The 24,054-nt window shown below is 36.6% G+C and overlaps 1 protein-coding gene across 2 annotated transcripts in view; it reads left to right on the top strand.

Annotated features, from left to right (window-relative positions):
- The window catches only part of Dop1a (DOP1 leucine zipper like protein A), a 73,287-nt gene that overhangs the window by 16,269 nt on the left and 32,964 nt on the right, over positions 1–24,054 (top strand). For both annotated transcript variants that reach the window (XM_042671133.1, XM_042671134.1), the window contains exons 4-14: positions 2,472–2,642; positions 4,610–4,799; positions 6,469–6,567; positions 9,900–9,999; positions 10,743–10,852; positions 11,941–12,049; positions 13,758–13,878; positions 15,041–15,160; positions 17,284–17,398; positions 18,069–18,302; positions 23,253–23,874. In XM_042671133.1, the coding sequence (XP_042527067.1) occupies positions 2,472–2,642; positions 4,610–4,799; positions 6,469–6,567; positions 9,900–9,999; positions 10,743–10,852; positions 11,941–12,049; positions 13,758–13,878; positions 15,041–15,160; positions 17,284–17,398; positions 18,069–18,302; positions 23,253–23,874 (1,991 nt within the window). The remainder of the gene's footprint in view (positions 1–2,471; positions 2,643–4,609; positions 4,800–6,468; positions 6,568–9,899; positions 10,000–10,742; positions 10,853–11,940; positions 12,050–13,757; positions 13,879–15,040; positions 15,161–17,283; positions 17,399–18,068; positions 18,303–23,252; positions 23,875–24,054) is intronic.

Here is a 24,054-nt window from a genome sequence, read left to right as displayed (position 1 = left end):
TCTACTAAAGCCTGAATACACAGATTGTCTGTGGGATTATTTCTTCCCACCAGGAAGCACACAGGTAGCTCTATGAATGACACTGGCTTTGCATGCTGTGATCCAATTCAGTTCTGAACCTGGAAATCACATCACATCTCCTCAGCAGATGGCTGCCTCCAATTCTGCTTCCAGGAGCAAGTCTAGGCCTCCAGAACTTTTGGCCAACTAACTGGCTATAATGTGGGGCCTCAGCAACCCTCTTTTGAGGAAGCTGACTGAACTGGGGTAAAGGAATCCACTGACTTCTTATAAAGGACCCTAGATGAGGGATGCATAGGACAAGGTCCAGAAGACCCCTGTGGATTTGGGATGTATGATCCTCTCAGTAAGAGGGCGAGTTCTTATTTACCTTTCTAAAGATACCATGTGTATGTGCTGCCCAGAAGCTTTCTGACCCCTTTGTACTTTGGGGATTTATGAACACTTTAGTTCATAGGCATGATTGAAAAATAAGCAAGCACATAGACATGTGATTGAGAAAAAGTATGGGCCAATGCTAATAAGCTGGAGATGCCAGCAAAGCCTGTTTGTTCACACTATATATATAACATGACTTAATCCTAGGTGAGGGTCAGAATCTTGTCACAAATAGGCTCTTCTGATATACTGTCAAGCAAAATAGATAAAGGAATTTTTTATGGCTACCTTCAAGTCAGAAAGACAAGGAGAGATTAATTTCTATGACCCACATTGGGGAAAGCAAATTCTAGATTCTTTGGCCTATCTTCGATAGAAAATGCAGCATGTGATAGGAGGGAAGTAGGTAAGAAGACTTTGATTACTAAAGCCCAATGCTCCCCAACAGCATAACTGGAAAGCCACAGAAACTGTGGCTATGGCTTTAGGTCAAACTATGCATAGAATTAGAGTCAGGATAGTGGAAAATCGAAAGTAATTTCTATTCTGTATATAAACTAGGAGCAGGAGTCTCAATTCCATTGTTAAGCACTTCCTAAGTATAGAACATAGTGCTAGGGACTTGAATGCAAAAATGAAAGACAGCCTGGTCTCTTGGTTTCTGGTGTTTAAAAACAACTCAAAATGATACTCTTTTTTCTTGTCGGTCGTGGGGCCTGAACTCTGGGCCTGGGCACTGTCCCTCAGCTCTTCATCTCAAGGCTAGTGTTCTACCACTTGAGCCACAGCACTACTTCTGGCTTTTTCTGTGTATGTGGAGCTGAGGAATGGAACCCAGGACCTCATGCATGCAAGGCAAGCATACTACCACTAGGTCACCTTCCTAGCCCATCAAAATGATAAATATTCTAATAAAACTATATTAGTACTATCAGAATATCATATAGGGGCCTGATATAATTAGGGGACAGTCTTCTCCAGGAAATAATTCAGGATGAAATTTGAAAGTTTAGAAATCACTCAGACATACAAAGAAGATGTAAGTACAGGGGTGGGAACTATATCTGGATTATACCTTGTGCAAAGGACTAGACACTGAAAAGAGCTTCTGAAAGGAATGAGCAAGGAATCCTTCAATATTGCTGGAGTAGAGAGTGCAATGAAATTGATTAGTGTCTACGGGCTGTACAGATAGCCAGTAGCCAAATCTTAAAAGATTAAAAGATGCTAAAAGTGCATTGGCAACAGAAAACTTAATAATGAGAGTAGTTAGTTTTACTGAGAGAAGCTACTTCAGGGCAGTACTTGTTATGACAAGATAGTGAAGATATGATGGTAGTCTCTCTATGGAGCTGGAGAAAATTTATTATATTACTAATAATATGGCTCAAGTGGTATTATGCCTACTTAGCAAGTATGTGGCTCTAAGTTCATCACCAAAGAAACCAAACCCTAGGCAAGTGACTTGGAGAGAAAACTTAGTGATTGATGGAAAGTTGGGATAAAAAAATTCTTTAAAAGAGTCAAGAATAAGCAAGGCATTGGTGTCTCCATCCTGTAATCCTATCTATTCAGGAATCTCAGATCTGAGGATTGTGGTTCACAGCCAGTCAGGGCAAGAAAGACTGTGAGATTCTTATTTCCAAGTAAGTACCAAAAAAGCCAAAAGTAGAGCTATAATCGGAAGTGGTAGAGCACTAGCCTTGAACAACAATAACAAAAAGGTTAAGAATAGCTTCAAGATTTCTAGCTTTTAATTAGCAGGGTACATAGTAGGCTGTATTTTTTAGTGTCAGTTACAGGGAAGGGTTTGAAGAGAAAAGAGAATTCTGTGTTGTAATTAGAAAATATGAGAGCTTTGCAAAAGAGCCTAAGTACTGCTGATTTACAAGTATAAAGTTCAGGCAGGTGAGAGCACTAATTCAGTAAATGTGTAAGTTAATACATACAGGAATCATTTTATGCTAGTCAGTGTAATTTATTCAAAAGATAAAGGAGTTATATATACATAATTACATATGGATTAAAATCTTGTCACTATTTTGATTGTTTTATCTTTTTTTTTAACACAGCTCTGGATTATTTCCCCTTCTTGCAAATGCTGCTATGTCTGTGAAACCAACACTGCTGAGTTTATATGAGATATATTATTTACCTTTGGGTAAAACACTGAAACCTGGTCTACAAGGATTATTAACTGGTATTCTTCCTGGCTTAGAAGAAGGATCAGAGTATTATGAGAGGTAATGTGATATTTGTTTTCACGGTGTAACCACATCATCCTTGCTAGCAAACATCTTTAAATATATTTTAGCATCTCTAAAATGAGTGATTCTTACCATACTTATCCCATCAACATTTCAGTAAGACTCGAAGTTCTATCTAGTGCATGGTTCATACTGAAAATATAACTGCATCATTTAGATATAGATGTAGGTGGATGAGCAGCACAGTAAGGACAATGTGAGCATGGAAAGTTGACGTGTTTGAACTTTATTCTCCTCATCAATAAAAGAAGCATAAAGCCTATTTCATTTTATTACAGTAAAATGAAATGCACTCGGTCCAGAGCCTTGTAAATATGTCACTCCAAAACTTGTGACCCATAATTTAAAATATAATAGGACATAGAGATTAATGAAAAGAATGGAAAATAGGCCATATGCCAGTCTTTAAATTGCTAACAGGAGAAAATGTGCAACATCAAGTACAATGCTGTTTTACTAACTGGTTACCTGGTACTTTTAATATTTGGACTTTTGAAAGAAAATGATCTGATCAGTTTTGAAGCCAATTTATGTGTGTCCCAGTCCTGGGGCTTGAACCCAGAGTCAAAGGGGTTTTTTGCTCAAGGATAGCATTCTAGCACTTGAGCCACAGCCCCACTTACAGCTTTTGGTTATTGGAGATAGGAATCTGGGCTGGCTTCAAACCTAGATCCTCATATCTCAATCTCCTAAGGAGCTAAGATTTACAGGCGTGAGCCACCTAGTTCCCCAATTATTTTTTAAACTAATAGTTATAGACAGTGTTTGATGGTGTTATATATCTATAACAATTTTATGTCATTGCTGATATTCTTATTTAAAAAATAGAAATTGTTTGGTAGCAAAAGTAGATGATGTTAAAATTACTTCATAAGAAGACTTAATGATTTAAATTAAATTTATTAAGTTTATTGTATCACAGCTATTTTTATTGTATCACAAGGCAAAAACAACGTATTGAATTATTTTTATTGGCTACTTTGGAAAAAAAGATAATTTTTTCCTCAAAGCTTATCATTCTGTTTTATGAACTTATAATTTATTTGCATAAAATGTTATAAATATAGCAGGGTGCCAGTAGCTCACACTTGTAATCCTAGCTACTCAGGAGGCTGAAATCTGAAGCTCACACTTCGAACAAATCCAGTCTGGACAGAAAAATTCTTTACTCTTATTTCCAATTCACTGGGAAAAGCCAGAAATAGAGCTATGGCTTAAGTAATAGGGCACCAGTCTTAAGCAAAAAAGCTAAAGGCCAACCCTCAGTCCCTGAGTTCAATCTTAGTACCACAGTGTATTATGAAATTATTATATTTGGCTTATAAATCAATTTTTCTTAAACTATTCACTTCAGAGAAGAATAGAATCATCACCATTTTTTGCAATTAAATTTAACATAGAAATTGATCAATGATCTTTATGGCTACAAGTTCTATGAAAGGTTTTATAAATGTACTATGTACATAGATATATAGATAAATTGAGTTCAGAAGAAATTAGTATTAAATCAGATCATATGTAGACTCAAATTCTCTTTTGATGTACTATGCTAAAATTTAATAGACTTACATATTAAATTTAATAGATTTATATGTTTATGTTTCTCATCTAATTCATTGAAGTTACTGTGAACTATATAATGGTGATTTAAAAAACAAGCACTTACAGATGTCTTAAGATTTTATAGAAAGCCAGTGATATACATGATAGATAGAATTACTATTAGCTAAAATTACAACAGATATGTGGTGTTTTGGTTGTGGCTCCCTTCATTTTATGATCCAGAACTTAAATCGTGGAGCCAGTCATTGACTGTAATTCTTCTTCCATTCCTGCTTGCTTGTTCCAGGGTTCAGCAGCATGCATGTGTATAGATATTTTACTTTCTTGTCAGCATGACAATAAATGTTTTCCTTCTAATGCCACTCTATTTTGTCCTTTAGAACAAACACGTTGTTGGAAAAGGTTGCTGCTGCCGTTGACCAGTCAGCGTTCTACAGTGCCCTCTGGGGCAGTCTGCTCACCAGCCCTGCTGTGCGTCTACCTGGGATCACTTATGTGCTTGCTCACCTAAACAGGAAGCTCTCTATGGAAGATCAACTTTATATTATTGGCAGTGACATTGAGCTAATGGTAGGTCTCACATCACAAATACTTCTTTAGAGCAAGCTACCAGATAAATTTGAGGATCATGTGATTCTTTTTTATCAACACATAGTAAGGGATAATCAGTCATTAAAAGCGTATTTTTTTCCATGAAGAGGAAATTACTTATATCCAATGTCATCTTTTTTTCAAGAAAACTAGTATTGCTATGTTGAGCCCATTGTTCACATAGCCATATTTATAATTACAAAGTGAACCTTCTTTTTGATGTTTTCTTTGTAAGAAAGGTGTGTTAAATAGTGACAATAGTAGATTCCATGGAGAACATGTATGACAGGATGTAATACCAAGGAAGATATTGTTAGTAGAAAAAGAGTTACGCTTTTGCCCATGGCTCACACCTGTAAGCCTAGCTACTTAAGAAGCAGAGATCTCGGGATTGCAATTACAACCCAACCCAGGCAGAAAAGTCCATGAGACTCCTGTATCTAATGAACTATTTAAAAAGCTGGAAGTGGAGCTCTGCCTCAAGTGGTAGAGCACTAATCTTTTAATCTTTATTTTTTTTTCTGCATGCAATAATGATGTAACTGGTATTTCATGCAGAGTTTTAGTTAGATTTACTGAAGTTTGATTTACATTCTCTGAATTAGTCCACTATACATGAATAGTTTTATGAATCTTTTTTTTTTTTTTGGGTCCGGTCGTGGGGCCTGAACTCTGGGCCTGGGCGCTGTCCGTCAGCTCTTCAGCTCAAGGCTAGTGCTCTACCACTTGAGTCACAGCGCCACTTCCGGCTTTTTTCTTTTTGCTTATGTGGTGCTAAGGAATCGAACCCAGGGCCTCATGCATTCAAGGCAAGTGCTCTACCACTTAGCTACCTTCCCAGCCCCAGTTTTATGAATCTTGACAAATACATACAATCACATAGCCACTACTACAATCAAGGTTCAGCAAGTTACATCATCCCAAAAAGTTGTGTACCCTTCTGTCACCACACTTCCTCAGTACTTCCTCAAGTAACAGGATTTTGAAAACACTGGTCTGTTTCCTTTTCTCTCATTTTACTTTCTTACAGTGTTATATAAATTGAATCATTCTGTGCAATTAACCTTTAAGTATGGTTTCTTTCACCATATAGAACATATGAGATTCTTCTATGCTTTTGTATCAGCAGTTTCTTTCTTCTTTTTTTGTCGGTCATGGGGCCCAAACTCTGGGCCTGGGTGCCGTCCCTCAGCTCTTGAGCTCAAGGCAAGTGCTCTACTACATAAGCCATAGCACCACTTCCAATTTTTTTTTCTGCTTATGTGGTGCTGAGGAATCGAACCCAGGGCCTCATGAATGCAAGGCAAGCACTCTACCACTGAGCCACCTTCCTAGCCACTAGTAGTTTCTTTATTTTGTTGTCCATTTCTCTATTGTATGACAGTACCACAATTTGATCATTCAGCAATTAATAGACAGTTTGGAGCAATTATGAGCAAAACCTCTATAAAACATATCCTGGGACTGATGATGAAAAGTTAACAGAAACTTCCACAGGGTATGTAGTATTAACACTAAGAAAATTGTTTTAAGAGTTCCTTGATTTTTAGAAGCATAATTTTATTTACTAGAGGAAATAAAAAGTTGTTACGATTTCCATTTTTCCCACCATAATAGACCTCTGTTGTTAAAGGCTCTCTTATTTCAGGTCGAAGCAGTAAGTACATCAGTACAGGACTCAAGTGTACTTGTGCAGAGGAGCACCCTGGACCTCATACTCTTCTGCTTTCCATTCCACATGAGTCAGGTAAGACTTCCGTGCTAGTGTTGATCATGTAAGGCATTCTGGGAAAGTCAGTAAACCTTAATGTTGGTGTTGCTCATGTAAGTCATTCTAGGAAAATTAGAGGCTTGTGGTATGATTATTTTTTAAAGACATTATGTTGGATTATTTTGCTTACAAATAATAGTACTTAACAAAAATAATAAGTTGCAGAGAAGTTTAACATTGAAAAATTAAAATTACTTCCAAAAAGGGATTAGCAGAAAATACTATTACTTGGATTTTTGTAATGGCTGTTAGTTCAAATCTATAATGAATTTTTATTATGACTGCCTAACTTTATTACTGTATTCACATTTTTGCTGTATTTACATATTTCTCTAACAGTTGGAAGATTTTTCTACTTGATTGCCTGTGTTGTTACTAAATGGGACCCAAACTACTTCTAGTTTCCATTTTTAAGTTCTTATCCTTAAAGAAGGGGCCTTATTCTGCCCTTTTGAGAGAGAGAGAGAGAGAAATGGGGCTTGAACTTCAGAACTCCAGATCTCACACTATCGGCTTGATTCTTTCCTATATTTTACTAATATATATGTTCCAACATCTTGATTAGTTATTTACTGGCTTACTGATTTTATTTTGGTCGGTCATGGGGCTTAAACTCTGGGCCTGGGCGCTGTCCCTCAGCTCTTCAGCTCAAGGCTAGTGCTCTACCACTTGAGCCACAGTGCCATTGCTGGTTTTCTGAGAGTGGTTTATTGGAGATAGAGTCTCATGGACTTTCCTGCCCAGGCTGGCTTTGAACCATGATCCTAGATCTCAACCTCCTGAGTAGCTATGATTACAGACATGAGCCACCAGTGCCCAGCGATTTAGAGTTTTAAATGTGGATCTATTTCATTATATAATGTTGAATAATTACATTTATTAGAAACTGTTGGTCTCAGTAGTAAATACTGGGAATCTTTCAAGCCCAGTACACTTCAAAAAATAAAACTTAAAAATCAAGTTTTCCAGTATTCTTGTTTTCTATTAGAATCTCACATATTATCATTTGTAGCATACCATTGCCTTGAAGTACTAATGTATCTTGCTTATTTGATGACTACTAAATATCAAAGTTTGAGTAATCATAGTTCCAGTTAGTCATTCTTTCAGGCAAAAAATGACATTCTGTTAAAAAGCTGGCTGTTCAGCTCACAGCTCTAATGATTGGCACAAATGCTTTTCCTTGAGACATCCATCATATGTATATACACATCAAATGTGTGTTAGTGTACGTGACATTCCATTACACAGAAACAAAGGCCTGTCTTTAATACTGGACCTTGAATAACAAGTTTTTGTTGTCCCCTCAACAACATTCTCAAAGAATTGTGAAACTGGCTTTAATGTCGTTTTTCTTTTCTTTTTAGTGCTGAGAATTTAACCTGTTGCCTCACACATGCTAATCTGCCAGCCCTCAGCTAGTTTACAACCGTGACCCATTTTTTATTAAATACAATGATTACTGTACAAGAGGTGCCACTGCTCTATTGCTTCTCTTCATAATTAAGGTGCCAACTGTTTAACCTACTCATTGCCTAATCAGGAAATAGTGAGCACACAAAGGAAAAAAGAACACCTTGATATTGTTAGGAATATTCATAATTGATTATTTTATAAGTATGTATAGCTGAATTTACCCTGTAGGCCTCCTGAAATTTTATCACATGATCTTCAGGGGTCTGGCAGCACACTTTGAAAACTGCCTAGATGAATAGAAGATATTCATGTTCATAGGAGTGAACTTATTTATCAGCTCTGGATAATCTGTGTTCTGTAGCATCTCAGTTATTTCCCATTTGGATGAATTATTTTATGTCTGTATCAGCAAGCATAGAATAGAAAAAAGTATGCTGAGCTGGGTGCTGGTGGCTCATACCTCTAATCCTAGCTACTAAGGAGACTGAGATCTGAGGATCGAGGTTCAAAGCAAGCCTGAACAAGGATAGTCTATGAGATTCTTATCTCCATTAAACTAATAAAGAAGCTGAAAATAGAGCTGTAGCTCAAAGTGGTAGAGTGCTAGCCTTGAGCAAAAGAAGCTGAGGGACAGTGCCTAGGCCCTGAGATCAAGTCCCAGGATCAGCACTAAAGAAGAAGAAGGAGGGGGAGGGGGAGGAGGAAGGAGGGAGGGGAAGGGATGATAATGACATTTGAACTTGGCTAGTCTTTTAGGTCCTAGGGTGCTTAGGTCCTTGTATTATAAAATAGTTGTTAAACTAGTCCATTCCCAACTTCTAATTCTGCGATTCCAATATCAAAAATCCAATATTAACATGAGCTGCCTTTTCATGTTTTCAAGAAAAACTTTACCTCTCTTAGCTGAAATCAGGTCTTTAATCATATACCTAATTAAGATTATGGGAAAGAAATGAAGAATTATTTAAGAGCTAGAAAAAAAATAAAATTTAAAATGTGTTAACCCTGAATGATTCAAACAAAAAGGCACTTTACATTGTTTTGTGGGGTTTTTTTTTTGTATGTTTGGAATATATGAGTAGAAATTTTTTTCGAGGTGGCAGCTCAGATTTTTTTTATTATCTTGTGTTGTACAAAGGAGTTGCCATTTAACAAAGCAGTTTGAGACAATGCATTTGGTCAGTGTCATATCTTTCAGTATTCTCACCCACTCCCCGAGATAGAGAGAGAGAGAGAAAGAGAGAGAGAAAGAGAGAGAATGAGAGAAAATACGCTGGGGCTTGAACTCAGGGCCTAATCACTGTGTCTTAGCTTTTTTTGCTCAAGGCCAGCACTTTACCACCTGAGCCACAGCTCTGCTTCCAGCATTTTGCTGGTTAATTAGAGATGAGTCTTACAGACTTTTCTGCCCAGGCTGACCACACTGCCATCTTCAGACCTCAGTATCCTTGAATAGCTTGGTTTATAAGCATGAGCCATGGACATAAAGCTTACAAGTAGGATTTCTAAAAAGAAACAGCTTTGGAACTGATGAAGATGGTGGTTTTCTAGCTTGTCTGTTGACAATGAATGTGAAAGACAAATGGCACAGGTTTCTAGGATCTCCAGTCTTGCCTTGATTTCCTTGTTTTAGGTCAGATTTTAGATGTTAAATAATTCAAGTATAGTGTCAGCTATGAATCCAACTTGTCATGTGACCTAATTTTCTATTTCTTAATCTGTAAAATGGAAGTAATACCTGCATTTGGAAAATCAAATGAAACTATGCCAGTGAAAATAGCTTGTGTACCCTAATATTCTGAGTACTAACAGCATTTTTTTTTCTAAGAGGAAAAAAACAGTGGCATGTTTTGCATGTGCTTTAACTACAACCACATTCTTAACTTTTCCAGGCCACTCGACCCGACATGATCAGGATCTTGTCAGCAGCGTTACATGTAGTACTGCGGAGAGATATGTCCCTGAACCGAAGACTTTATGCATGGCTTCTGGGTAAATATTGGATGTATATGCTCATGGTTGGGAATAAATGGAGAGATACTTGCTGTACATAAGGTATCAAATTGTGTGTATGTCTTTAGTGAAAAACTTTTTAACAAATTACATAAATGGGCAATAAATACATAAACTATTGGTAAATTATATGAAGAAATTTCATAACGTTTTTTAGTCCAAAAGGCTGTTTAAATCCACAAGGTCATGGTCCCTTTGACAAGATAATTTTCCATCTCACACATTGAAATTGTTGTACTGAAAGTACTAAAATCAAAAGAATGACAAGCTTTGCAAAGTGTGCAAGTCATGAAAGGAATCAGGACTAGCAAGCACCTCGGTCATGCACTGTATCAGTCTCCTTTCAGGCATTAATAAAGCTGCGCACACTTCGCTCTTCCCTAATTTTTCCAAATGTTTAGCCTGTCCTCATGACTCCTCAGTACCTATGGTGACAGGACATTTAAGTTCAGTGGTCTGAGTCTTCACTTATTTCACTGGTGAGACTGGGGAAAAGAAGACAAACAAACCTGGATAACTCTGGAAGAATACTATGATACTTATGTATTGAATTGGTTTCCCCTTATTAAACTATCTAAAATGATCTCTTTTGCTGACATTGAATGGGCTACTAATTGGTAAGTGTTTAGTGCTGTTTTTGAGATATTTGCTGTTTTGGTATTAAGTGGACAATAGTTTTAAGAGTTTCATTTTAATTCATTCTGTGATTTATTTCCATGGAGGTTTTGATAACAACGGTGCTATCGTAGGACCCAGGAGCACAAGACATAGTAATCCTGAAGAACATGCCACATACTATTTCACTACCTTTTCAAAAGAATTATTGGTTCAGGTAATGAGTGCTTTTGTTATTCTATGTTTACTCATCATTAGAGATACTTAAAAATATAAAGCAAAGGTCTTACCCTTAACATGACTTGAGTCAAAGGAGTGGCAACAGACTAAGAACTCCCTAAAAATGATAAGCAAATGGCTACAATAAAATAAGTAATCAGAAGTCGGATTCGAGATAAATCCAGAGATATTTTTATATGTCTGCCTGTCTTTGGGCTTGAACTCAAGGCCTGGGTGCTATCCCGGATCCTTTAGGCCCAAAGCTGACTTGCTTTAATGCTCTACCACTTGAGCCACGGCTCCACTTCAGCTTTTGGTGGTTAGTTGGAGAAAAGAACCTCATGGACTTTCTTGCCTGGACTGGCTTTGAAATGTGCTCCTCAAATCCTAGCCTCCTGAGTTGCTAGAACTACAAGTGTGAGCCACTGGCACCATGCAAGATACATTTTTTTTCTTTGCTGTTTTCATGACTTCATTAAAACATAGAGTTCTTACTTGTCTGCCTATGAAAGTTGGAGCTATTCCAAAAATAGACTAAGACCTATACTGTAAAGCTCTAGGAAAATTTGGGCTTTCACAATCATCTCAATGTGGTAAAATTGCTACTGTAGTGGAAGTATTGAAATGATCCATAGTTTATTTCCTATCATTTTTACTTCAGTTATATTTACCCAAATTGTCTTAAATTAAACTAATAAAAGACATGCTATCAGAAACATTTTTTAGTGAAATAGTATACTGAGTTTTAGCTCACTAGTGAAAAAGTAATTGCCAATACTACAGTGATGAGATAACATAGTTCAGAGTTCATATCTTAAGTAGCATCTTCATCTGGAGCCCAAACTATTCTTAAATGTACTTTTCTTCGTTTCTTTAGCTCTTCTACCTTCCTGCCAAGGAAAATTAAGAACCTGTTTTTTTCTCTCCAGCCAGATGAATATAATTTTCTTTTTTCTGAGCACAGGAAAATGGATTCAGAAAAGCAAAATATATAATCTCCATTATATATGATTATACTTGTGAAAACTTAAGGGAAGTTCTTTGAATGTATTTACTAAATAACAAGTGTTCTTTTCTTTTGTAAAGGCAATGGTAGGGATCTTACAAGTGAATGGATTTGGAGAAGAGAGCACTCTAATGCAGGATCTAAAACCTTTTCGGATTTTAATCAGCTTACTGGACAAACCTGAGCTAGGTAATGTATACTACTGTCCCAAGGCATAGGTCACATGCTTTTGTATTTTTTCATAAGAAAAATGTGACAAAGTTATTAGGAAACTTGTTCTTTGAAGTAGCTTTTAAATCCAAGTTCTCAACAATTTCCTACCAAAGTCCACTGGACCAAGTTAAGATACAGTTATTGTAAATTATAGTTTATCATCATGCCTCATTCCTTTGCACTGCTAACCGAAAAATCACTTTGAAAGATGAATTCAAGTTCTTCTTGATCCTTATGACATGACTGAAAGAAATTAAGGACTCTATGACATGTCATAACTTACAGTTTCAGTTTACAGAATTCAAGTACTTCAACAAATATTTCAATTATACTGTCTTTTTTTTTCTTGGTACTGAGGTTCAAACCCAGGACATTGCACTTGGTAGGCAAGTGCTTTGCAACTGAGCTGTATCCCAGCCTGTATTGTACCATCTTTGTAACAGTGCTGTTTTGTATATTTTCCTTTTAATCTGTATTATATGTTAAATCTATTGGAAAGTTGATTGTGATAGTTGGGACAATTTTTTAACCTGAATATTAACTAAAATGAAATTATAAAACTTAAATTCGTAAAATCACAATTACAAATTTCTTCAGGTTATATGCAGATATTTAGGCAAATATGGTACAACTCACAAGCTCTTAAAAGTGAAGAGATGCCAGATGCTGGTGACTCATGCCTGTGATCCTATCTACTCAGGAGACTGAGATCTGAGGATCATGGTTCAAAGCCAGCCTGGGCAGGAAAGTCTGTGAGACTTTTATCTCACCAGAAAACCAGACGTGGCACTGTGGCTCAAAGTGGTAGAAGGCTAGCCTTGAGCAGAAAGAACTCAGAGACAGTGCCCAGGCCCCAAGTTCAAGCCCCATGATGGACAAAAGAGAGAGACAGAGAATGAAGAGGCAAGGCTCATGCCTCTAATTCCAGCTACTCAAGTGGCTGAAATTGGAAAGATCATGTTTGAGACCAGATTGGGCAGAAAAGATCAAGAGTTAGGCTCAGTAGTGTGTGCCTGTTATGCTAACAATACAGGGAATACTAGAACAGGTGGATTGTGATCCAGGTGTACAGTCAGGCAGGTGCTATCTCAGAAATAACCAGAACTAAAAGGGATGGAGGTATGGCTTGGTAGTATGAGCACTTGTCTTGTGAATGCCCTGAGTTTAAACCTAGTATCCTAAAAACACAATAATTTTAGAAAATAAAAGTGAAATATGAAGATGATGGGTTATATCAGTGATAGTAGATAATAGAGAACAGTAGATTAAAGTCTTATATTTCATAGCAACAAAATTTAGCCTCATGAATTTTTGAATTATTTAATTAATGATATAGCATTTATTAAATAGTCATCATATTCTAAGAATTATGCAGACATCTTACAAATATTTTTCCTAATCCTCAAAACTGTCACATAACTTGGTATTATTATTCTCATTCTGGATGAGAAAACTTAAAAGCTCAAAGAAGTTAACTTGTCTAAGGTGCCAGAGATATGATTTCACCAAACCAGTTTTCTAGATTCTGTTCTTTCTGTGAATCTATACTTTAAGTAGGCATTTGGGAAAACAAGTACTGCTTTTAAAAAAAAATACCTGTTTTAAAATGTCCTTTATTCTGGCCACTTTTCAAACAATTATGATTTGCAGCTGCTAATTATTGTCCTTAATTTGTATATTTTAGGACCTGTAATTCTGGAAGATGTCTTGATTGAAGTGTTTAGAACATTATATTCTCAGTGTAAAGCAGAATTAGATTTTCAAATGGAACCGCCCTTCAGCAAGGACCATGCTCAGCTAAGCAGGTAGTTGCAGTTATTTCTATCAAGTACATGCACACTTGAGCTCCTGGGGCAAGTCATAGGACAGTGTGTGCTGTTCCCTGTTATCTGTTGTCTTCTATATTTCTCTGCTTCATTTACGCAGACCACTTATTTTCTGATATCAGGTTGTTATCATATGACAAAGGTTCTAAAGTGATAGTTTCTTTTACATAATTTATATTTCAGTATTTCTTTGGTAACAGAGATAATCTTAGACTTTTCTAATATTTTTATATACATATAAAAACATTTGAATATAGTTGTTGATTTCTGTTGATATAATTACCTGTATGTTTTGTTAGAGAAGCTAATACTGATTTGACTTATTAGTACTGCTCTGATTCTGTATTCTGCACTCTGCCTGAGAATTTACACTGGCCTATAGAGTATCTAATTAGTCATTTTTGCTGTAATCTGTTGGTTGTATTGATAGTATCTCTCTTCTGTAAGGACAGGTGTTAGAAAAGATAGGCAAACATAGGTAATTGTCTTTTTTTCTGATAGAATTTTAGTAGTAATGGCTATTTATAGTAATAGTGCTTTTTGTTACTATTTTTCAAACTAAAAATGGTAATTTGAATGAAACTGGCAGTCAAAGTAAACTTTTCATTAACCCAATCCTGAGTAGCACAGGGAAATGTAAAATTCTTCATAATCAAGACTGTGAAGCACAAACCTATTTAATTTATAGTTGCCAAAGGAAACAAAATAAGTTTGGTGTCAGATTAACAGTTATTAACTTTAAAAATTCAAAAAGAAGCCACCTGTGGTGATGAATACCTTTAATCCAAACATTTGAGAGCAGAGACAGAAAATATTGTTGAGTTCAAGGCCTATTGGATTATGTACAGAGTTTCAGTCTAGTCTAAGCGAAACACTTAAAAACAAAAGCAAAAAAAGAGAGGGTTCTATGTGATTTTTTTATGCAGAAATTTTACAAGGCTAATTTCTGATCTTATGTGAATTATGAAAATTCATATTTTAAAAATTATTACATATAAGGTAAGAATAGCAATAGATTAAAAATGTTGCAATCTTTTTACTGCATATTTTTAACAAATACCTAGATATATATACTGGGTAATAGTCCACAGAATTTGAAACAATGGTGTTATATATTTTTGTTTCTCTTTCTTTTCTTTAGTAAATTAAGGGAAAATAAGAAAACAGCAGAGCTGATTAAAACTGCCAACCTTCTCTTTAACTCCTTTGAACCTTATTATATGTGGGATTACATTGCTCGTTGGTTTGAAGAATGTTGTAGGTATGCTAAACTTTTAATTTCATGGCATTCAAAACTAACCTTTGACTCTTTTAAGTTGTTCAATTTAATAAGAATGTTCTTTTTATATATTATGCTTCTGAAAACTAGTAATTATTTACCAGACATAGTATGACTCTACCTTGTTGGTGTAGGATATAAAAGTTGTTGGTCATGTCATCCTAGAATTGGAAAGTGGCTTGGAGATGAGTTATTCATTCCCCAAGATGGATGAAAAATTTTACTTCTTCACTCTACAATAATCCCTCTTTTCAGGGCTGGGAAGGTGGCTCAGCGGTAGAGTGCTTGCCTTGCATGCATGAGGCCCTGGGTTCAATTCCTCTGCACCACATAAGCAGAAAAAGCTGGAAGTGGCGCTGTGGGTCAAGTGGTAGAGCGCTAGCCTTGAACTGAAGAGCTGAGGTACAGACAGCTTCCAGGCCCAGAGTTCAAGCCCCATGACCGACAAAAACAAACCAAAAATAATCCCTCTTTTCTGTGATAGAGAAGATAGTTGATTTGTACTGTTAGGTCAGCACATTTGGCCTTAGTCTTCTCAGTTTTATAAACAACCTCTACTTAGTCATTCCTGTTTCCAAAGCCATTAAATGGGTCTACATTGTTACTGGGGAGTAATGTCTGCCCTTTATCCCTTCAGATACAAGGTTACAGCAGAGTCTGGAAAAGCCTAGGATAGGAGTGAAGCTGAGTGAAAGCTCTGGATTCTGACCCAAACCTTCTCAGAACCAGGGTAACCCCTGCAGCCTCAGGATCACATAGTCAAAAAGGAAACATTCAGCTGGGCACCAGTGGCTCACACCTGTACTCTTAGCTACTTAGGAGGCTGAGATATGAGGATCGAAGTCCAGACAGGAAAGTCCATGAGACTCTTATCTCCAATAAACCACTCAGAAAACCAGAAGTGGCACTATGGCTCAAGTGGTAGAGTGCTAGCCTTGAGCTGAAATGCTGAGAGTTAGCACAGAGGCCCAGAGTTCAAGCCCCACAACTGAGAAAAAAATAAAAAAGGAAACATTCAATCTTTGGTTTAGAAGGCTTTAGAAATATGAATGCTATACATGAATCCTTTAATGATTTGGGAGTTTGCTTACTCAGCAGATGTTAAATGTCTAGCTGAAAAACATGGTGCTAGGCATAGAGTCTCTATCTTCAAAGACCTGATAGTGGGGCTTGTAAGACGTGTGCACGTATGTACCTGGGTTAAATTGAGAATGCAAATGTATCATTGGAGATTCAAGAATGAAGATGAATTATGAGTATCTCTTACCCCCTGGCCCTTTTCTGCATTTTCATCTTCTCTATTGAAACATGCACAACCTACCTTACTCTGTTTATTACTTCTTCACAAACACATCCATGTTTCTTGAGCTAATCTGGACTCTTCCCTGAATACACATTACTTTTCCTGCTGCTGAGCCTTCACAATACTACTCTTCCTAAAATACTGTGCCCTTGTTGCCCTCCTACATCTGGTATGGTCCACAGAGAGGTCACCCACCTTTCACTAGCCTTCCTTGACTCCCTCAAGACACTCATCGGAACCAGGAAAAGCACGCTGGGTATTTGTCTATGTGCTTTAATTTCTTACTAATCAGGGACTGTCATCATCTTATTTGTGTGTTCCAAGTATAGGGTGATGAGTAGTCATATAGTATTAATATGACATATAAATGTTTGTTGGAGGAATGATCTCTGCTACTTGGAAAGGCTTCCAGGAAGAGGCAACATTTGATCTCAGATCTTAAAGGATAGGTGTACTCTAGATATGAGAAAATTAAGCTGGGGGAGACAGTTGTCCAGAAAGGCAATAGCCCCTAAGATTAGAAACCAAGAAATAATCAGTTTTAATTAGGAGATGATAGCTATAGTGAGTACAATGGAAAATCTCACAAAGGGAGATACATCAAGAATGCATTTCAGTACAGGAGTGACAGAGGTTAATTTTCCACATAGAGACTATTGTGCCCTGGGAAAGAGAATGAATGTCCCTAGAACACTACCGTATGTGACCCACTGTTGACTTTGCCTCCGTGAGTCACACAGTGATGTCACATGAACTCATATCACTGATAGCACACTTGATAAGGTGACTTTTGTCCTTGTAGGAGGACACTGCACACCAGACTTCAAATTGGACCTGGAGATAGTAGTGAGTCATCTGAGTTACAGCTGACCAATTTCTGCTTATTGGTGGATTTTTTGTTGGATATAGTTTCTTTGGTAAGAGACACTGGATTAAAAATTAAAAAAGAAAAATCAAGGCGATCTAGTAATATACTTAAGATATTTCATGTAGTTAAATCTCACCAACCAGTAAATTTCATGTTTAAATTATTTTCCCCTTTGGTATAGCTTTTTGTTATAACATTTTCCAAATATTTTTTCCTCTGGCATATATTTGTAATATATTTATAATATAAATGGAATATACTTCCTAACTGCATGTTGAAGTCCTTTAACTACTGAGTATATCGTAGTCTAATGATGCTTTTATATTCATTATTGATTCTTTCTATTAAATGAAGATTGTTGGAAATACTTCCCTTTGTTTTCTCTCCTCAATCCTTTGCTTCCTCATTTTGAAGCCTACTAGAAGTATGAGGGTGCTGTGTCAGGTATGACCTTCAGCCTGTTTTGTTTTTAATTGATTCTGTTCACTTCTGTTGTGTCATCATTTCATTAATGTATCAGAAGAATGGGGTATTTTGTAATGTCTGCTTGAAGTACTTGACCAGAGAATTTCGGGAAAAGAAATGTTATAAGTTACCAAAATAAAACAAATATACTAATTAAGGAGCATGATCCCTGACTAAAACTATAGCTTTGTTTGTATAGATTAAAAACCAACAGTATATTTGTTTCATTCTGTTCAATTTGCTTTCATTGTCAGGAGACGTACATTGAAATCCAGACAGAACACTTGCCACAGTTGCTGCTCAGAATGATTTCTGCCCTGACAAGTCATCTCCATACATTGCGCTTGTCTGAGCTCACAGATTCCCTCAGGCTCTGCTCAAAGATCCTCAGCAAAGTTCAGCCTCCGCTGTTATCTGCGGGCACTGGGGGCGTGTTGCAGTTCCAAAGTGGGCAGCGCAACCCAGTCAAAGACTGGGAAGACAAAAAGGTAAGTGTGGACCAGTCACATTTCCCCTCAGCAGAAGACTCATTTCAGTCACTTCTCCAGGCATTTCAACATCAGTGGATATAGTTTATACCTCAGTGCTGAGGCAGTAGACAGACATCGTGTAGGCATTTGGCCATCATGCAGCTCAGTTGTCTGTACTTTTCAGTAGAAGTATATTGTGAGTGACAGTTGTGGGCTCAGATTTTCTGGTGGCCACAATTCAAAGGAAGCTAGACACTGGTGGCTCAAACCTGTAGCTATTAGGAAATTGAGATAGGAGGATTGAGGTTTAAAACAAAAATTGGCAGAAAGTCTGTAAAACTCCATCTCCAAAATAGCCATCAAAATGCTGGGCCAAGCAAGTATGAGGTGTTCAGTTAAAGTCTAGTCATAGCCAAAAAAAAGTAAAAGGAAATAGTCTCAATTATATTTTGTTTAGTCCAATAAAGTTAATGTATTATTATAATACATCACATATATAAAGTGATACCATAAAAATTAGTTCACTTTTTTGTACTGAGTCCTCAAAATATGAGTATATTTACCCTGATAACATATATTCATTCAAACACTAATCATTTTTCATCAAAAATACTAAATCAGCATTGAATTAATAAGATTTATATTTGATAAATTGGAGCCACATGTCCAAGTTGTTTCATACATAGTTTGTAACTCAAGTAAAATTAAGATTTAGTTCCTCAAGAACACACATTTTATGAGTTCATCTGGTACATATGGCTGTTTGCTGACATATTGTACTACAGGTCTGTATCTGAACTTTTACATATATCAAATTCACCATGATTTTCTTGAAGTCCAGAATCTTTTTGCAACCTCAGTCAAGGAAAATTATTAAAATTTGGTAAAAATGACTAAAATTAAACTATATAGTATGTAACTACCCTATATACCATATAATATATAACGTATATGACTATAAAGATAGTATTGTATATAAATGTACAATATAGTTTTTAAACTATACTATATTTTAGGTAAACTATAAAGTATGTGACTTTACTGTCTGGTACCAGGAACAAACTCTTAACACCAATTAAATCAATAATTAGTTTTTAAAGTTTATAATATTAAAATTACCAGCAAATATGAATGAAAATATTCAATTGATTGATTTAGTAACATTGACAATATATTAAAATACAGATTTGAAAATTCCTAGAGTACTTATTTCTTATCTAATTCCTGGGTTTATAGAGCTGCCCTTTTCTTTTTTCTTTCCTTGCCTTGTTTTTCAGACTGATCACCCTAACATGATCTCATAGGATGATCTCATACAGATCTCCTTTCCCATCAGTTATTAATTCTCTTCAGTCCATCTTTGCATGTGAAATGGGGTAACAACTCGTGGCCAATATAAATGTATTGCAGTTTATATGTATCCTACATAAACTAAAACCAGTATTTCATTTTCCTTCCAACCAGCTTATTATTTAGATTTGATATATAGTGTCTCTACCATTGCTGGAAAATGTGTTTTGTTGAACAATATTTAGTGAGAGTAGGAGAAGAAAGCCTTTAGAATTCTTCTATAGCACATTCAAATATGTGAAGATTTACTAGGTAGAAAACATCTAAATAAATAGAAGTAAGGTAATATCTTACTAACCTTACACATTTCCATTCTCATTCTCTCCTGCCTCTCAGGCTATGTATGTGTTTGTGTGTGTGTGTATTTTTTTTTTTTTTTACTGAACTGCCATGGTGTTATCTTAGATGTCAGAAAAGTTATCATATTTAAAAGCTGAGACTGTTTTCTGTATTCCATTGTTTGAAAACCTGAGTAAATAGCTGGTTGTTAAATGTTATGTGGTTCTACAGATTAGTTGCCTTTTTATAAAATCTCCTTGCTCAAATACCCAAAATAACATTTGTTTTCAAAAAGACATTTTTATTAGAAAATAATTAGCAATAAATATTTTATATACAAACATACACATGCATGGATATCTAACATAATCCATACCAATAAATACTGTAAAGATATAGAGGTTAGTTGAATTTATTGCTTGAATTCTGTTAGCTTAATATTGTCTGTTATTTTATGATACTTTTAAAAGAGGTTAATATGAAAATAGTTAAGCCAATGATAGTTTTATCATTTATTCTTCTAGAAAAGTATATGATTTTAGATGCTCACTAACTTTCAAAGGAGAAATATAGGCAAATAAATTCAATCTGACAGTCACCTCTAGACTTTGGCATTATAATGTGAAAAGCTCTTCTATTATACGTGTGTATACTGTGATGAGATGAATATGAAGTTTAGACTCATCTGAGTCCTTCTAACTGCCAAGCTTACTTACTATAACCTTGGTCAAGTTTTTTTTTTTTTTACCTTTGAAATAAAAAGATAATCTGTCTTCATTTAACACCCAATCTCATCAGAGTTAGGTACACTGGCTTTCAAGTGGTAAAGTAGGCAATTTCTGCACTTCTCAACCTTTCTATTTAGGTGACACATATTAACAATAGCACATTTACTTGTAGTTGTGATGAATGTATGAAGAAAAGTATGCAGAGTTAGAATCAGGGAAAGGGGGTTATTAGCTAATACTGACTGGCAGCCAACAAAGATAGCTTTCTTTTTTCTTTTTTCTTTTTTTTTTTGGATCGGTCATGGGGCTTGAACTCTGGGCCTGGGCATTGTCCCTAAGCTCTTCAGCTCAAGGCAAGCACTCTACCACTAGAGCCACAGCGCCACTTCTGGTTTTCCAGTGGTTTATTGAAGATAAGAGTCTCACGGACTTTCCTGCCTGATCTGGCTTTGAACCTCGATCCTCAGATCTCAGCCTTCTGAGTAGCTAGGATTATAGTCATGAACCACTGGCGTCTGGCTTTGAAGAGGGCTTTCTTGAGGTAGGAATATTTGAAAGGAAAGGACTCACTCAGTGGGGTGCTGTGCTGGAGCCAGGCAAGGAGGAAGGAGAGCACATAAGTGAAAGGAGCATTTGCAGGGGCTCTGAGGCTTAGGAGCCTCAGTTACAATGCTATTCCTTATCCATATTTTCCTTTGCTATGGTTACTGGAGGTCAACAAAAGATCTAATATGTTCAATGGAAAATTCAAGATATAACTCATAAGTTTTAAATTGTGTGCTGTTCTGAACAGGATGATAAATTTTCATACTGTCCTGTTCTATCCTAAGATATGGATCATACTTTGATTCATCTTATCCATGCTGTTGATCTGTCTACCTATTAGGCATGTATACACCATCTTGGTTCCTAGGTGGGCAATAACCCTGTGCTTGTGTTCTACCTCTTGTAGTAGAGAAATATTGTAGCACAATGCCTATATTACTCATCTCACTTTTCAGCTCAGAGGCATTGAATGCTCTCCTATTATCACTGGAAGAATAAATAGGGTTCAAAAAGATATTTGAGAAGAGAAGGATGATAGTCACAGTCACCTGACTTTTATTATATTGTTATGATTTTTCTATTATATGATTTGTTATTTTTAATCTCTTCTGTGCCAAACATAGAAAAGTTATAAAATGCTATCCTATGCATGCATGTCATGCATAAAGTCATGGCATATCTACAGTCCAGTGCTGTCTGCGGTTTGAGGCATCCACCGTAGGTCTTGGGGTACAGTATATTGCCCATGAAGAGCAGGGAATAGTGTATATGAATTAGGACACTGAAGTGTGGAGAGATTAAATCACTTTCCTGTGCAGCTCCCTAGCTGAGTCTGGGACAACTTTAGTCACCAATGTGGATGCAGGGTAGCCAAGAGGCAGAGCAAAGTAGAAAAAATACCAAAAACCAACCCTGCTTTTCTGTCTTTTTTGATAATGATGAATGGTGGTGTCATTTACTGAAGCAAAAAACACTGAGCTGAAGCCCAACTGTGGGTATCACAGTGTTTAGTTCATATACTATCACTTCTTATGATCTTATTCAAATTATACTCCAGCACAGTCACCCAAGGAATTCATGATCTGCACAATTTTATTTACATAAACTAAGCCAGATAATACCCTTAATGGTTGTACTTAGCCAGTCCTCTTTTTTTTTTTTTGGTCCGGTTGTGGGGCCTGAACTCTGGGCCTGAGCACTATCCCTCAGCTCTTCAGCTCAAGGCTAGTACCCTACCACTTGAGCCACAGCGCCACTTCCAGCTTTTTTCTTTTTGCTTATGTGGTGCTGAGGAATCGAACCCAGAGCCTCAGGCATGCAAGGCAAGCGCTCTACCACTGAGCCAACGTCCCAGCTCCTTAGTCAGTCTCCTTAAACAAAGGGGAGCTTAATGTATTCCAACCCTGCTACAGGAGCTGGTTCTTTTGCGTGTTATAATTGATATAATTATATTATCTCTTCACCTGTATATCATAAGCTTTTCTTTTTATTCCTACCACCTAATACAGCATTTGGTGTATGATATGGTTCAGTGATGGCTGAAAGCATTCAGGGTCAGTGGCAAGCATTTAGTTGATACATACTTCAACAAAATTTCACATTCATGCAATCCTGAGCAGATAACCTGTTGATTTTGTTTCTAATTTTAAGATGTCATCTTTTAACCTTTTAACATCTTATTCCTTTCATTATTTAGAATTTACCCATGTTTAGACATTTGGAAAGTGATTCCACAAACTAGATTAAATATATTCATTTGAAAATAAAAACAGTATCCTAATTATTCATATCTATGTATTTTACCTCAAGATCCTAAGTGTATGATATATATATAGTGAATGATAAACACTTAGTGAATGAATGTGAATTAATAATAGTTATTGTAAGTTTACCAGTGCTATTATTATAACATGAGTAAATGCAGAGCATCTTTTAAGAGTCAACAGAATGTAAGTTAAGTTGTACACAGTCTAATCTAAAAATTCTCTCAAGAAAATGACCATTTCTAATTCCTAATAGGTACATGTACCTACTCGAATTTTTGCTTTTTGAAAAATCTCTACAGGTATCAACAGTTTCACTGGAAAATCCCACTGAAGTGTTTGAGGATGGAGAAAACCCACCTAGCAGTCAGTCATCAGAGAGTGGCTTTACTGACTTCATACAGTATCAAGCTGACGGAACTGATGACATTGACAGAGAGCTGAGTGAAGGACAGGGGACAGCTACTATCCCACTTGGGAGCACATCCTCTGAAACAGAGACAGCCTCCACGGTGGAATCCGAGGAAACTGTTACTCAGCCCCCATCCAGACTCGGTCAAGGGACAGCACCCCGGCGTGGGAAGACAGCACAAAAGACGGCCATGCAGTGCTGCCTGGAGCAGGCCCAGCCCTTCCTTACCAGACTCATCAACCTCTATGTCATTCCCCGCAGCACGCTCTCTCAGGCTTTGGCTATGGATCCCCAGGGAGATCTTGGCAGAACCCAAGGGGAGACTTCAAAATGGGACAGGGATTCACAAGGAGATGTAAAAGAGAGAAACTTAAATACACAAAAAACCTCAAAAGAACACCTGCCTGCCTTCCTTGCTGCCTGTCAGCTCTTCCTGGAGTGCTCAAGTTTCCCTGTTTACATTGCTGAGGGGACCCATTCATCAGAGTTACGTTCTGAAAAATTGGAGACTGGTAAGGTCATCTCTATGTTCACTATGTTATATAGCACACTTTCCTTAAGAAATGTTCAGATATTAAAACAGGGATACCTTTTAGCCTGTTGACTTTTAAACGGCCTGCTTATAAAATGTTTTAATGACTACCTATAGTCACCAGAGGGAAATTTCCATACTAGAAGGTTTTGTGATTTGA

Source organism: Dipodomys spectabilis, unplaced genomic scaffold (assembly GCF_019054845.1).
Source record: "Dipodomys spectabilis isolate Male_0828 unplaced genomic scaffold, ASM1905484v1 ptg000600l, whole genome shotgun sequence".
NCBI classification, from domain to species: domain Eukaryota; kingdom Metazoa; phylum Chordata; class Mammalia; order Rodentia; family Heteromyidae; genus Dipodomys; species Dipodomys spectabilis.
This window is presented reverse-complemented; position numbering and strand designations above follow the sequence as displayed.